The sequence below is a fragment of the Leopardus geoffroyi genome, chromosome B1, assembly GCF_018350155.1.
Source record: "Leopardus geoffroyi isolate Oge1 chromosome B1, O.geoffroyi_Oge1_pat1.0, whole genome shotgun sequence".
In the NCBI taxonomy this organism is placed as follows: domain Eukaryota; kingdom Metazoa; phylum Chordata; class Mammalia; order Carnivora; family Felidae; genus Leopardus; species Leopardus geoffroyi.
This window is the reverse complement of record NC_059327.1, coordinates 76,368,361-76,384,624: the sequence shown is the minus strand read 5'-3', so window position 1 is coordinate 76,384,624 and position 16,264 is coordinate 76,368,361. Positions and strand designations below refer to the sequence as shown.

General features: G+C 35.0%; 1 protein-coding gene across 7 annotated transcripts in view; it reads right to left on the bottom strand.

The window, feature by feature from the left end:
- The window catches only part of LRBA (LPS responsive beige-like anchor protein), a 785,650-nt gene that overhangs the window by 616,960 nt on the left and 152,426 nt on the right, over window positions 1-16,264 (bottom strand). For all 7 annotated transcript variants that reach the window (XM_045465918.1, XM_045465937.1, XM_045465946.1 and 4 more), the window contains exon 17: window positions 15,199-15,296. In XM_045465918.1, the coding sequence (XP_045321874.1) occupies window positions 15,199-15,296 (98 nt within the window). The remainder of the gene's footprint in view (window positions 1-15,198; window positions 15,297-16,264) is intronic.

Below are 16,264 nucleotides of genomic sequence, written 5' to 3'. Positions count from 1 at the left end.
TTAATGATAGAGAACAAACTGAGGGTTGCCTGAGGGAGAGGGGTGGGAGATGGACTAGATGGGTGATGGGTAGTAAGAAGGGCACTTGTGATGATCACTGGGTGTTGTACGTAAGTGATGAATCAATGAATTCTACTCCTGAAACAAATACTGCACTGTATAGTAATTAACTAAAATCTAAATTTTTAAAAAAAGGGAAAAAAAGAATAACTGATGATCTAAATAGGCTTATAATGACTAAAGATAGTGAATCAATAAATAATAACCTACCAAAACAAAAGGGCCAGAACCAGACTGGCTTATTGGTAACTTCTACCAAAAATTGAGGAAGAAATTATACCAATTCTCTACAATTCCCTTCAAAGGACAGAAGCAGAAGGAATACCTCCTAAACCATTCTATAAGCCAGCATTACCCCATACCAAAATAAAAATAAAAATGAAAATAAACACATTACAAGAAAACTACAGACCAATAAGTCTCATTAACAAAAATGTGGGGCGCCTGGGTGGCTCATTGAGTTGAGCATCAGACTCTTGACTTCGGCTCAGGTCATGATCTCATGGCTCATGAGTTCCAGCGAGCCCCACATGGGCTCTGCACTGACAGCACATAGCCCACTTGGGATCCTCTTTCTCTCCCTTTCTGTCCCACCCTCACTTGCATGCTGTCTCTAAGTAAATAAACATTAAAAAAAAAAAAGATGAAATAAAATTCTCAAGAAAATATTATCAAACAAATGCAAAAAAACATAAAAAGAATTATACATCATGACAAATTTATCCCAGGGATGCAAGGACTGGTTCAAGATTTGCAAATCAAATGATATAATCTATCATGGAATCAATTAATCGGTAGATAAGAAAATTACTAGTATAAGTAGATATAGAAAAAAGCATTTGAGGGGCACCTGGGTGGCTCATTCGGTTAAGCGTCCGACTTCGGCTCAGGTCATGATCTCACAGTTCATGAGTTCAAGCCCCACATCAGGCTCTGGGCTGACAGCACAGAGCCTGGAGCCCACTTCGAGTTCTGTGTCTCTTCCTCTCTCTCTACCCCTCCCCTGCCCCTGCTCACACACTCTCTCTCTCTCTCTCTCTCTCTCTCTCTCAAAAATAAACAAACATTTAAAAAAATTTTTAAAGCATTTGACATAATCCAACACCCATTCATGTTAAAAACTCTAAATAAACTAAGAATAGAGGAGAATTTTTCTCAACTTCATAACGACTATCCACAAAAACCCTACAGCTAAGGTACCTAATAGCAAGAAAAATCAAGTCTTCCAAATAAGATCAGGTACAAGACACCACTCCTTTTCAGCTTTGTATAGGAAGTTCTTGCTAATGCAGTGAGGCAAGAAAAGGAAATAAATAGTATACAGACCGTTAAGGAACACATAGAGCTGTCTTTGTTCAAAGAACATCTAGAATTCACACACACACACACACACACACACACACACACACACACACACACAAACTCCTATAACTAATAAGCAATTATACCAAGGTTGCAGAATACCGAGTTCATATACAAAAGTCAACTGCCTTCCTATATTCCAATAATCAACAAGTGGAATAGGACACTAAAAACACAATACCATTTACAGTAGCACTCCCCAAAAATAAAATACTTAGGTATATACATCTAACAAAATATATACAAGATATGTATGAGAAAAACTATAAAACTGATGCATAAAACCAAAAAAAAGTTCTAAATAAATGGACAGAAAATCCATGTTCATTTACAGGAAGACTCAATATTGTCAACGTCTCAGTTCTCCCCAACTTGATCTATAGATTCAATACAATTTTAACCAAAACCTCAACAAGATATGTGGATATCAAGAAACTATTGTAAAGTTTATATGTAAAGGCAAAAGCCAGGGCAGCTAACACAATTACTAACGGAGATAAACAAAGTTGGAAAACCAATGTTATGTGATTTCAAGATTTATTATAAAACCGTGGAACCAGGGTGGCTCAGGTTAAGTGTCTGACTTCAACCCAGATCATGATTTCACAGTTCATGAGTTCAAGCCCCACATCAGGCTCTCTGCTGCCAGCAAAGGGTCTGCTTCAGATTCTCTCTCTCTCTCTCTCTCTCTCTGCTCCTCCCCTGCTCTCTCTCTCTCTCAAAAATAAGTAAATGTTAAAAAAAAAGATTTATTATAAAGATATAGTAATCAAGACAGTATGGTATTGGCGAAAGGGAGAGCAAAGGTAGTACAATGGACCAAAGATACTCTTTTTGTTTAAAAAAAATTGTTTTTAATGTGTATTTATTTTTGAGAGAAAGAGAGACACAGAATGCAAGCTGGGGAGGAGCAGAGACAGAGGAGCACACAGAATCTGAAGCAGGCTCCAGGTTCTGAGCTGTCAGCGCAAAGCCCAACTCGGGACTCAAACTCACGAACTGCAAGATCATTACCTGACCTGATGTCAGCCACCTAACCAACTGAGCCACCCAGGCGCCCCTCAAAGATACTCTTTCAAAACACGATGCTGGAACGAAAGGATATCCACATTCAAATAAATGAATCTAGACACAGACCTTACACCTTTCATAAAAATTAACTCAAAATGGACCTAAATGTAAAATGCAAAACTATAAAACTCCTAGGAGACAACGTAAGATATAACCTAGATGACCTTGGATATGGTGATACAAGATACAAAACCAAAGACAATCCCCAACAAAATAACTGATAAGCTGGACTTCATTAAAATTAAAAACTTCTGCTCTTCAAAAGACAATAGCAAGAGAATCAGAAGACAAGATAGACTGGGAGAAAATACATGTGAAACACACATCTGATAAAGGACTGGTATCCACAGTATACAAAGAACTCTTAAAACTCAACAATAAAAAAAAAAAGAACAACCCTATTTAAAAACGGACCAAAGAACTTAACAGACCCTTACCAAAGAAGATATACAGATGGAAAATTAGCCTATGAAAAGATGCTCCACATTATATGTCATCAGAGAAATACAAATTAAAACAATGAGATACTACTGCACACATCTATGAGAATGGACAAAACCCAGAACACCAACAACACCATGTATGTAGAGCAGTAAGAATTCTCATCCAATGCTGGTGGGGAAACAAAATGGTATGGCCACTTTGGAAGAGAGATTTTGGCAATTTCTTACAAAACTAAACATATTTTTACCATAGGATCCATCAATCATACTCCTCAGTATTTACCCAAAGGAGATGAAACCATGTCCATACCAAAACCTGCATACGCATATTTATAGCACCTGTATTCATGACTAGCAAAACTTATAAGCAACCAAGACGTCTTTCAGTACATGAATGGATGAATAAACTATGGATATCTCAACAATGGAATACTATTCAGCACTAAAAAGAAATGAGCTACCAAGCCATGAAAAGACATAGAGAAATCTTTTTTTGTTTTAAGATTCATTTTTTTTTTTAATTTTTGTTTTCTTATTTTATTTTATTTTTGAGAGAGAGAGAGAGTTTGAGTGAGTAAGGGGCAGAGAGGGACAGAGAGAATCCCACAAGGTCCAGAGAGAGAGAAAAAAAAGAGAGAGTGCAGAGCCTGGAGGGGCTGGAAATGAACCACAATCATGACCTGAGCCAAAGTTGGATGCTTAACCAAATGAGCCAACCAGGTGCCCCAACATGGAGGAATCTTAAATGCACATTACTAAGTGAAAGAAGCCAATGTGAAAAGGCTGTATGATTCCAAACATATGATATTCTGGAAAAGGCAAAACTATGGAGATAGTAAAAAGGTCAGTGGGAGCCAAAGATTGGGGGTAGGTGTGGAAGGAATGAACAGGCAGAGCACAGAGGATTTTTAGAGCAATGAAAATACTCTGTATGATAACCAAATGACAGATACATGCCATTATACAGTTGTCCAAATCCACAGAATGTACAATACCAACAGTGAAGCATAATGTAAACTATGGACTTTGGATGATTATAATGTGTAAATGTAGGTTCACCAACTGTAAATTCTAATGGGTGTGTTGATAATAAGGAAGAGTATACATGTGTGGGGACAGGAGAGTATATGGGAACCTCTATACGTCCCTCTAAATTTTACAACTCTTCCAGAAAAAAAAGTCTTTGAGAAAAACTTGCTTATCTCTACTAGTTATTGTTCCTTTTAATGAAAACCAAAAAATGAGAACAAATTAAAACATTTAGAAAATATGGTGATTTATACTACACCCATAAATGTACTTATGCAAACTGTTTGGCATAAAGCTGGTTTTGAGTCACTATTTTTTCCTCTACTGCAGACTTAACAATGCCCTTTGGAAGTTATCACATTTAAGATCAATACAAAGAAAGCACTGTTTAGTGGTAACACGTATTTAAATCCGTAAATAATTCTCACCATGGAAAGCAAAGGAACAGGAAAATGAATGATAATGACCACAGGTAATGAATGATAATAAAAAACAAAAAGCAAAAGACTGAAACATAAGTGACATCTAAAACAAATTTCATAATCAATTCTCAAAATTTACATAATAATCTAAGTTTTTAAATAATCTCCAAGGGCATTCAGCCAACAGACCACTGATTTGAACATAAAGTATAGAAAAATTTGAGTATCATACACAATTTGAGTAAAAAAAAAAAACATTCAATTAATTCATTATACCATTTCCTCCCTCATAAACATTTAGAAAAAAATCTGAAAAGTTTATGATTATTTTAAAATACTAAGATTTTCAACTATCCTCCTAGATAAAAATTTTAATGCTTAATAACTAAGTCTGAAATGGGGCACCTGGGTGGCTCAGTTGGTTAAGCATCCGACTTTGGCTCAGGTCATGAGCTCACGGTTCGTGAGTTCAAGCCCCACATCAGGCTCTGTGCTGACAGCTCAGAACCTGGAGCCCGCTTTGGATTCATTGTCTCCCTCTCTCTGCCCCTTCCCCGCTCACACTCTGATGTTTAATGTAAACATTAAAAAAATTTGTCTTCAATAACTAAGTCTGAAAAAACATAACTATGAACAAAAAGTAAAGACCTTGATCCTCTAGTAGCTGACAGAAATGAAATATGTGAAAAGAACTTTGTTTCCTATTAAAGTATTAATTAAAAGCATCTAGGTCCATAAACATTGTAATCTCAAAATGAGATATGTGAAACTGGTTATTTTTAACTCAAATTGTATTTAAAAAACTATAACATTCAATTACTGGGACAACACTATTATGTTTATAAAAGTTTTCCTTCTATGATTTAAATTAAGTAAATAAAAATTAAATTATTTGTAAAAGAAATATTAACATAAGCTTAATAGCAGTTTAAAAACCACAACACTCAAAGATATTTTAACATAGAATTAATCTATGAATGCTATAGCTTAACTTAAATAATCTTTGGTTAAAATTACAATGATTTCACCAGAAGATGAACTCTAGATAAAACTATAATTACTTTCAAATTTTTATTAGTATTAATCACATGAGAAGACCAAAATTAATAGAATAAGATCCATATACCTAATATTTATCCTAAAGTAATTTTTTAAGTGTTGAGTATTTTTCACTAAAGCAGAATCCAATTAGTTTATATATCTACTAAACATAACCACTAAACTTTGAAAAACCAAAGCGAGCATATTTTGCTTTCTGATCAAAGTTTAGTCCCTATTTAACACAAAAACCATTCTTCACATTAGAGCAGGAAAATCCTGTACCATTTCAATGACATTTATATATTTTTCTAACTATAAAAAATTTATAAATATATATACATTTCTCTATTGGAAATAGAAACAAAAGTAGAAAAAGATGATAAAATTAATCCATAAGAAGCACTATTAAAATTGGGGAATGTTTTCATACAATCTATTTTACTCTGACCATACATATAATCATATAATAAAATACACACGGACATTATATATATAATGTATATATGCACACACATATTTATCTTTTTTCTGAATTGAAATGTACTATGGCATGTACACTATAGCAGTTTCAATGAAGAAAATATTCAGGTAATGGAAACACCAAAAAGAGTAATTTGAAAAGTAACAAATTATTTCAATCTGTTCACAGACATAAAAATATATGATTAAAGCTCATGAGACTCAAAAATTAAAAATTTGATACTTAAAATTTAAACAGGGACTATGAAGTGAGTGACACTGCATTAGAACACATAGGAAGAATATGTGTCGGAAATAACGTCTAAATGATGTGATGGTGAAAAAGAATTTATATTTAACAAATAAATGAGAAAGTTTATGTCATTTAATGGAAATTAAATTGCCACTTAAAATTTAGAAATGCTACTGACTTCTATTATGTAGTGTGGCATACCTGTATTATCTTGCATCAGGAAAGACTATCTTCCCTCCAATTTTCTCCATTTTTTTCAATTTGAGTCTATGTTACACTCCATTTGACTTTCAGTTAGTATGAAAGCTTCACTAAATATATCTGCGCCCTTTGCATGTTGGCCTTTAAAACTTACGGTAATATATTTTAGGCAGCAATGTGACCATAAACAGATAATGAAATTATATATCAATGCTCCATTTGAATTCCGTCTCTTTAAATCATGAAAGAAATTAAGAAAGAAGTTAAAAAAGAAAGAGCTCAAAAAAGAAGAACAGAAAGATGGAAAGAACAACAGACAGACAGACAGACAGACAAAAAAGAGAAAATCTACAATTTACACAATCTCATACTGAATTTTGGACCCAAAAATTATTTCCACAGAACTCCAATTAGATTTAAAGGAACTACCTACCCATCATTCCCAAATTAATTCCATTTTCTATAACTAATATAAATATTTAATACATCTCTTTATTCAGTGTTTTTTAAAAGTAGTTGAACCACATATAGACAGGACTAATTATTCACATTTCCACATATTAGTCCAATTTACATATTTTTCAGTTGTTCACAGTAAGTAAAAGACTGGAAAAGTACCAAAATTTAAAGCATACTATTTAAAAAAAAAAAGCAAGATAATGCCAACGTGGAAGTCAGCATGTCCCTCCACAAAAAAAGACAGAAATAAAATTAAACAACACTTTCACATGCAACCATTCAACCAACAAAACAACAAATTGAGAGGCATTAATTCTTGAGAAATTACTACACACTGAGGTAAGAAAATCAAGAGTTACAAGAAAACTAGGTTAACAATAAGTAAATAATTAGGAAATTTCAATAAACTATAAAAAAGCACCACATGGCCCCTGGGTGACTCAGCTAGTTAAGCGTCCAACATCCACTCAGGTCAGGTTCTCATGGGTTCGTGAAGTCAATCCCTGCATAGGGCTCTGTGCTAACAGCTCAGAGCCTGGAACCTGCTTCAGATTCTGTGTCTCCCTCCATCTCTGTCCCTCCCCCACTTGCATACATGCCTCTCTTGCAAAAGTAAAATAAACATTAAGAAAAATTGTTGGGGGAGGGTGCGCCTGGGTGCCTCAGTTGGTTAAACACCAGACTTCAGCTCAAGGTCATGATTTCACAGTTCATGGGTTCGAGCCTTGCGTGGGGCTCTGTGCTGAAACCTGGAGCCTGCTTCAGATTCTGTGTCTCCCTCTCTCTCTGCCCCACCCCACTCATACTCTGTCTCTCTCTCTCTCAAAAATAAACATTTTTTTTTAATTTTTAATTAAAATTTTTTTTAAAAAAGAAATACAAGAATCTAGAGTTGAAAAGTAAATAAGAAAAATGAAAAATTCACAAGAGGCACTCAGTAGCAAATTCATATGGCAAAAGACAGAACCTGTGAGCTTTGAGAGCTTTAAGACACAATCTGTGAGCCCAAAGAACAAAGAGAAAACGATGGAAGATAAATTAGCAAACTTTTAGAAACCTGTGAGACAATGTAGTATTCCACCATAGCTATAATGCAGGTGCTGGAGAAGGAGGAGGAGGACGAGGACGAGGAGGACGAGGATGAGGAGGATGAGGAGGAGGAGGATGAGGAGGAGGAGGAGGCAGAGGAGAAGGAGAAGGAAGAGGAAGGAGGAAGAAGGAAGGAGGAAGGAGGAGGAGAAGCGGCAGCAGCGGCAAGAAAAATTTCTGAAGAAACCATGGGGAAAAATCTGGCAAAAAGTGATGGAAAAACATTAACTTGCAGATTCAAGAACTCAATAAACCAAAAAAGGATAAAAACAAAAAGGATCACAACTAAACAAAATAGTCAAAATTCAAAGACAAAGAAAAAGCTTAAAAGCATCAAGAGAAATAGGACTCAACCCAAAGAAAACAACAATACAAGGATGACATCTCATTGAAAATAGTAGAGGCCAAAAGTCAATTAAATCACAAAGTGCAAACAGAACGCTATCTGTTAAAATTTTATATCCAGAATAACTATTATCAAAAAATTAAGACTAACAAAAGTATTTTCAGATGAACAGACTGGGAAAATTCATTACTAACAGACATGTCTTACAAGAAATAAAGTCCACAAAGAAGAAAGGAAATGTAATATCATAAAACCATTAAATAGAAAATAATTTTTAAAAAACGAAAAAAATCAACAGGGAGTTCTGGTTCAATGAAGATGGAGTGAAGCTAATAACAGCCTCTCAGTCTTACATATTAGAACCAAAACCACAAGAAAAACTGCAAAAAGCAATTTCCTAAGTACTAAACAAAAGCAGTTGCATTGGTGTAAAGGAGGTAAAACTTGGGAGAATTACCCATTATGAAGGTAAGGAGTCTCAATTTTTACTTTTCACTTCTAAATCTGACCCAAAAGTGAGTCTTTATTTCAGAGGTGGAGGTCAGAAGCTCAGCTGGCAAATAATGTGACAAAAACTGTCCTTTGGTTAGGGGAACTAACAAAACGGGTTTGTACAGGTGGTGGGGTGCGGGGAAGGAGGACACAGGGTGTGGTGTAGACCTGAAAACAAGGAAATGGGAAAGAAAGATCCTCAAAATCTTTGTAAAAGCCCATAAAAACCCAAGGCTAACCCAAGAGATATACTTGCAAGGGGCAGACAGACCAGAACAGCAAAATCTTTCTGTATTGAAAAAAGACTTGAATTATCACCCAATTCTTCACCTAATTCCTGAGTACATTATGTGCAAAAAAGACACAAAGCAGGACAAGACAGGTTTTTTAAATGAGTGATATCTGTAACCCCTACACACAGAGGATAAGTAGAACTTGTAGTCTGACCCTTCTTATTAAAACAAGCAAAACATCAACATTTGTTAGAGGATTTTAACAAAACACACAGTTTATAAAAGATAACATTCACAACGTCTAGGACACATTAAAAAGTTACTCAACGTACAAAGAAGCAAGAATATGTAATCATTTCTCACAGGAAAAGACACTGAACAAATGCTGATGAGATGGGCAAATTGTTGGAACTATCACACAAAGATATTAAAGGAGCAATTATAAATATACTCCAGAAGGTAAAAGGAAACACAATCTAACAGGATCAGAAAATAGTTCCCAACCAAACGAAAAAGTATAAAATTAACCATATTAAAATTATACAACTGAAATGTACAAATCTAAAATAAAATATTCATGAGATGAGCTTAATATAAAAATATAAAAAACAAATCTCCATAAAGTTGAAGATCAAGTTTATCATACATAGCAAGCTTCTTTATCAATAGACAGTATCAAATGTGAAGAACAAAGAAAGAAGATTGAAATAAAAAGCCCTAATATTCACATTACTAGAGACCTAAAGTAAAAGGAAAAAGATATAACTGAAGCAAAAAGTATGAAAATAAGGGTCTAAAGCTTATCAAAATGTGATAATTACAAAGAAAGCATAATGAAACTGTAGAGGAGCTAAAGAATATGTCTTTATAGCAAGTACAAAAATGTAGTACCTTTTACTTAGCAAACATTGAAATAACCATACATTTCTCCTTAGAAACTATGGGTACCAGCAAACAATGGAAAAATATTTTAAAGTACTAAAATAAGTAAAATTTCACACAGAATTCTATATGCACCAAAAATATCCTTGCATGAAGGCCAAATAAAATTATATTCAGAAAAAATAATTCAAAAATTTATTTCCAAAAAAAACTGCTCAACAAGAAATCCAAATACAGTTCTTCAAGAATGAAAAATGAGGGGCACCCAGGTGACCCAGTTGGTTGAGCGTCCAACCCTTGATTTCAGTTCATGATCCCAGGGTTGTGGGATTGAGCCTTGCATCAGGCTTTGCACTGAGCATGGAGCCTGACTAGGATTCATTCTCTCTCTTTCTCCCTCTCTCTCTCCCTCCCTTCCTCTCTCCCTCCCTCTCTCCCTCTGCCCCTCTACCCTGCTCATGCTCTCCCATTCTAAAATAAATAAATACATACATACATGAATACATAAATAAATAAAATTGTAAAGATATGGAAAAATTTTAACATTTTTCTTCCCTTACATTCTTTAAAACACATATAACAAGTGTAAATAAAAACTGTAACATTATCTAGAGAGACTAGCAATATATTATGTGTAATAAGAAACAATGGTGGAGGAAGGGGCACCTGGGTGGCTCAGTTGGTTAAGCTTCCGACTTCGGCTCAGGTCATGATCTTGTGGTTCACAAGTTTCAAGCCCTACGTCAGGCCCTTTGCTGACAGCTCAGAGCCTGGAGCCTGTTTTGGATTCTCTCTCTCTCTCTCTCTCTCTCTCTCTCTGCCCCTTCCCCTGCTTACTCTCTCTTCCTCTCTCTCTCAAAAATAAAACATTAAGAAAGTTAAAGAAACAAACAAACAAACAATTGTGGATGTTAAAGGGACAAATAAAATTGAAATGGTTCTAGATTCTATGTGAAGAGGTAAAATATTAACTCAAAGTAGACTGAAATCTCTACTGCAACCACTAAAAAGATTACCAAGATAGATATAAAACCAAAAATTAATTTTTAAAAGAATACTAAAGGAATTCAAATACAAGGAACACAGGAAAAGAGAAACAGATGGGAAAAATTATACTGGGACAAATAAATAATAAAATGCTAGGTGCAAATAAAGCCTTATCAGTAATTATGTTAAAAGTAAGTAGTCTAAACACAATGAGAAGACTTAGTTTCTCAGAATATATTTTCAAAACTAAAAAATTCAATTATACTGTGTGTTTTAGTAATAGTTTTCCACAAAAGAAGAAGCAACAGAATGTGTATATAGAGAAAGACAAAAAGATTTAAGGAATTGGCTCTCACAATTCCGGAAGTTTGATAAATCCAAAATCTGCAGGGTAAACACATACTCTGGAGATTGAGAAAAAAGTTATAAAGTCCAAAGGTATACTGTTGGCAGAGCTCATTTTTATTGGGGGAGATGAGTCTTTGTTCTATTAAGGCCTTCAACTGACCTGATGAGAAACCTACTTTTCTCAAAGTCCACCAATTTAAACATTGATCTTATCCCAAAAAATGCCTTCACAAAAATACCCACAATAACGTTTGACCAACTATCTAGGCACTGTGACTCAACCATGTCAACACAAAATTAGCCATCACAATGTGTCAATAAGAAATTCAACTGAATACAGGGGCGCCTGGGTGGCGCAGTCGGTTAAGCGTCCGACTTCAGCCAGGTCACGATCTCGCGGTCTGCGAGTTCGAGCCCCGCGTCGGGCTCTGGGCTGATGGCTCAGAGCCTGGAGCCTGCTTCCGATTCTGTGTCTCCCTCTCTCTCTGCCCCTCCCCCGTTCATGCTCTGTCTCTCTCTGTCCCAAAAATAAATAAACGTTGAAAAAAAAAATTAAAAAAAAAAAAGAAATTCAACTGAATACAAAGATACAGATAGGGGCACCTAGATGGCTCAGTCCATTAAGCATCTGGCTCTTGATTTCAGCTCAGGTCATGATCTCACAGTTCATAGATTCAAGCCCCGAGTAGGGCTCTGCACTCACAGAGCTGAAGCCTGCTTGGGATTCTCTCTCCCTCTCTCTCTGCCACTCCCCCAGCTCACATGCACTTGTGCTCTCCCCCACCCTCCTCCCCTGGCAAAAGGAAAGAGGAAAGAAGGAAGGAAAGAAGGAAGGAAGGAAGGAAGGGAGGGAGGAGGAAAGAAATAGGTAAATTAAAAGTATAAGGGGAAAAAAGATATACCACGCAAACCAAAAGCAAAAGAAAGCTGGAGAGCTATATAAATATCAAACTAAGTAGATTTCAGATGAAAAAATAAGTTCACAGATACAAAAGAAAATGATATAATTATAAAAGCATCAGTTCACCAAAAAGACATAAATAACAATTCTAAAATATAGGCATACTTAACTTCAGAGTTAAAAATACATAAAGAAAAATAAACCTACACAGAAATGAAAATGGAAAAAACATAATTATAGTCATATTTCAATAATCATATCAATAAATGGTAGAAGAAACAAAGCGTAAGAGCATAGAAGATTTGAAGAACACTGCCAACCAACTCAGCCTAATTGACATTTACAAAACAATTCCATCCAGAAACATCAGAATACATATACTTTTCCAGTGCACATGGAATATTTAGCCATATATACCATACACTGGTATGGTACCAGTATGGTACACCATAAAGCAATTCCCAATAAATGTAAATGAATTTAAGGCATACAAAGATACTTGCAGGCCACAATGGAATCAAAATTCAAATATTAAAAGATCTCTGGAACACACTTCTTTAAGGCACATGGATAATACATGAAATTAAAGGAAAAATAGAAGCATTTTGAACAATAAAAATGTAATTAAAGTAAAAGTGCTTATGAAGAAATTTATAATAATAAATGCCTATGTTCAAAAAGTCTTAAAAAGTGAAACAATAATAAATTTGATCAACTTCTTGTCAGAGTGATCTGAAACAAAAATTATCAGTATCAGAAATGAGAGATGTCACATCACTACATGTTCAAGAGAGAATTAAATGCAAATAAGAGAAAAACTATAGCAATAAATTTGACCATTTAGATAAAAGACAATTTCTCAATAGAAACTTATCAGGGGCACCTGGGTGGTTCCCACTCTTGATTTAGGCTCAGGTCATGATCTCTAGTTCATGAGTTTGGGCCCAATGTCCAGCTGTGCACTGGCAGCATGAAGCCTGCTTGGGATTCTCTCCCTCTCTGCCTCTCCCTTGTTTGCACTCTCTCTCTCTCTGACTAAATAAACATTAAAAAATAAAATGTAAAAAGAAACGAAACTTATCAAAGCTCATCACAGAAGAAATAGTTAAAAAAAAAAAAAATAGCCCTATATTTATTAAGGAAATCGGAACTGTAGCAAAAAACCTCTCTATGAAGAAAATTTCACACAAAAATAACTTCACTGGTAAATTTTACCAAACATTTAAAGAATAAATAACAATTACTCTATACAAACTCTTCAAAAAAGTTGAAGAGTAGGAAATACTTTCCAAATCATTCTATGAGGTAATAAGCATTTACTCTGACACTTCAATCAACAGACTCTGAGTAAAGCAGATTACCCTCCATAATTTGAGTGGGCTTCATACAACCCGTTGAAACCTTTAATAGAAAAGAAGACAGGCACCTGGGTGGCTTAGTTAAGCTGGCGACTCTTGATTTTGGCTCGGGTCATGATATCATGATTCATGGGATCAAGCCCTGCATCAGACTCTGTGCTGACAGTGTGGAGCCTGTGTGGGATTCTCTCTCTCTCTCTCTCTCTCTATCTCTCTCCCTCTCCCTCTCTCTCTCAAAATAAATACACATTTAAAACAGAAGGAGAAGAAAAAAAAACTAACCTCCCTAAAAAAAAAAAAAAGAGGGAATTTTGCCAGCAGATTGCCTTTGGACTTAAACTGCAACATCAGCTCTTACATCTCCAGCCTGCCGCCCTCCCAACCATGTAAATTTTGGACCTACTGGCCTCAACAATCACATGGGCCAACTCCTTAAAATCAATCGTCAATCAGTCAATCTCTCTGTCTCTCTCAACTGGTTCTTTTTCTCTAGATAACTCTAAAAATACACTCCCTTAAGGATAACATATAAAGCCATCTTCTGATAGCAAACAAGCATTGAAAAGTACTAAAAAAATATTTGAAATAGAGAACTGATGTGTGAAATTTACTGTAACTAGATCATTAGTTACCGTAGCTTATCATCTGGCAAAGTTGTTCTTAAAACTTTTGTGGTCCAAAATCTTTTTATTAAATGAATGATTTAAAACAAAAGTATTCTGGTTTTGTTGTTGTTATGGACTAAATGTATACCTCCCAATTCATATGTTAAAGCCTTAATACCTAGTATGGCTATATTTGGAGATGGGGCTTAAAAGGAAGTAATTCAGATAAAATGAGGTCATAAGGTTAGGTCCTTGATACAACAGAAATAATATCCTTATAAAAAGAGACAAGAGAGCTTTTTTTCTCCCTCCAGAGAGGTTTCTCTCTTTCTCTTCCTTCATACACATATAAACAGGACATGTGAACACACAATGGGAAGGTGGCTATCTACAGTTTGAGAAGAGAGCCCTTACCAGACACCACACCTGCTGATACCTTGATCTTAAATTTCTAGTCTCCAAAACTGTAAGAAAATAAATTTCTGTTGTTTATGGAACCCGGTCTATGATATTGTGTTATGGAAGCCCAAGTAGATTAATACAATGATGATTTGGGATTGGGCATAAAGGTAGTGATATTTAAAAGGGAGGATGGGGCGCCTGGGTGGCACAGTCGGTTAAGCGTCCGACTTCAGCCAGGTCACGATCTCGCGGTCTGTGAGTTCGAGCCCCGCGTCAGGCTCTGGGCTGATGGCTCAGAGCCTGGAGCCTGTTTCCGATTCTGTGTCTCCCTCTCTCTCTGCCCCTCCCCCGTTCATGCTCTGTCTCTCTCTGTCCCAAAAATAAAATAAAAAAAAAATAAATAAATAAAATAAAAGGGAGGAAAGAGATCTTTACTTGCGCCACAAATGAGTACTACTGTTCTAGGATCTAAAGATAACACTGTTAAAGAATTCAATCTTACAATACCTAACAGCACTAGCCATACAAAATATTCACATGATTTATTTGATCAGTCTTCACAAATTAAATAGTAACACAGCCTCTATAAAATTAAAGATTTCTTAAAAAAAACATAAAACATAAAACGGGTCTTATATCCTAACTCATTTATAATACATGATCCATTAGTACTTCCCATATGTGAGAATCTTCTATCATTTCCAAACTAAACTCTTATATTAAATATAATTAAATCCCTGATATACAACTCCTACCGTAATCCATTCCTCTGGTCAAAAGCAGGAATCATAGAGTTAGGATGTTCTGACATTAATGCAACAAGCAGTTGTAGGACATCCATTAGATTGTCGTCCTAAAATCAATGTAGAAATTTTTTAAAACAAGGAAAAAATAACTTTTTTGAACACTGTATACTTCCAAAACAAAAGAAATTCTAACTTAAAATAATAAGTAGATATATGAGCAATATATACGTGTTTTTAACAAACTGGTTCTTAACAAACCAATTTGTTATATATACATATATATTGAGCAATATATACTTGTTTTTAACAAACTGGTTTTTAACAAACATATACATATTCATCTGTTTAACTCAAAATACACATCACCAAATAGTCACATAGTTTCTTAATCAAAGAAACAAAACCCCTCTTATAATACAGTATCAAGATTTCCGAAAACATATTCTATAGATATACTAACATCTGACCACACAGGATTTTTTTAGGGAAGGTATATACATCAAGAAATTGGGGGAAGTGAAAACTAGGTTGTTTTCTTTTTTATAGCAAAACATATTACAGTCTTTAATAAGGTAATAGATGTTGTCAATCTGGTGGCAGTGTTGGGGTCAACATATGTATCATTTCCTAATTTTTTTCACCTGGACCACTTTATTCACTGACCCTCTCAAGAAACTAGTTCCAACAGTAAGCTTTGGAGGAAATAACTGAACAGTTTTCATATATTATTTATTGACAGTCGTGAAAATATACATGATCATCAATGTTTGCTGAAGCAACAGACTACTGTATATAGTATAACTTGATAATATTGACAGAATATCACAGAAGCATATGTAAGTTGTGAAATACAAAAAAAATTCCAAGAAATCCTATACATCCTTGGTTAAATGTTCCAGTATGTATGCATATTATCAGAACCAACTTGGGCAATAATGACCCAAAGAGGAAAAGGGAAGCAGCTATCAAGAGCTAGTTATCTCTTGCCTTGTCTATAGGTTTTTGCCCACTGCTCTGGAGCTTTGGTTTTGGCATCTATTTGAATATCTAATTTTCAGTAAGCTAAGCAGATAAT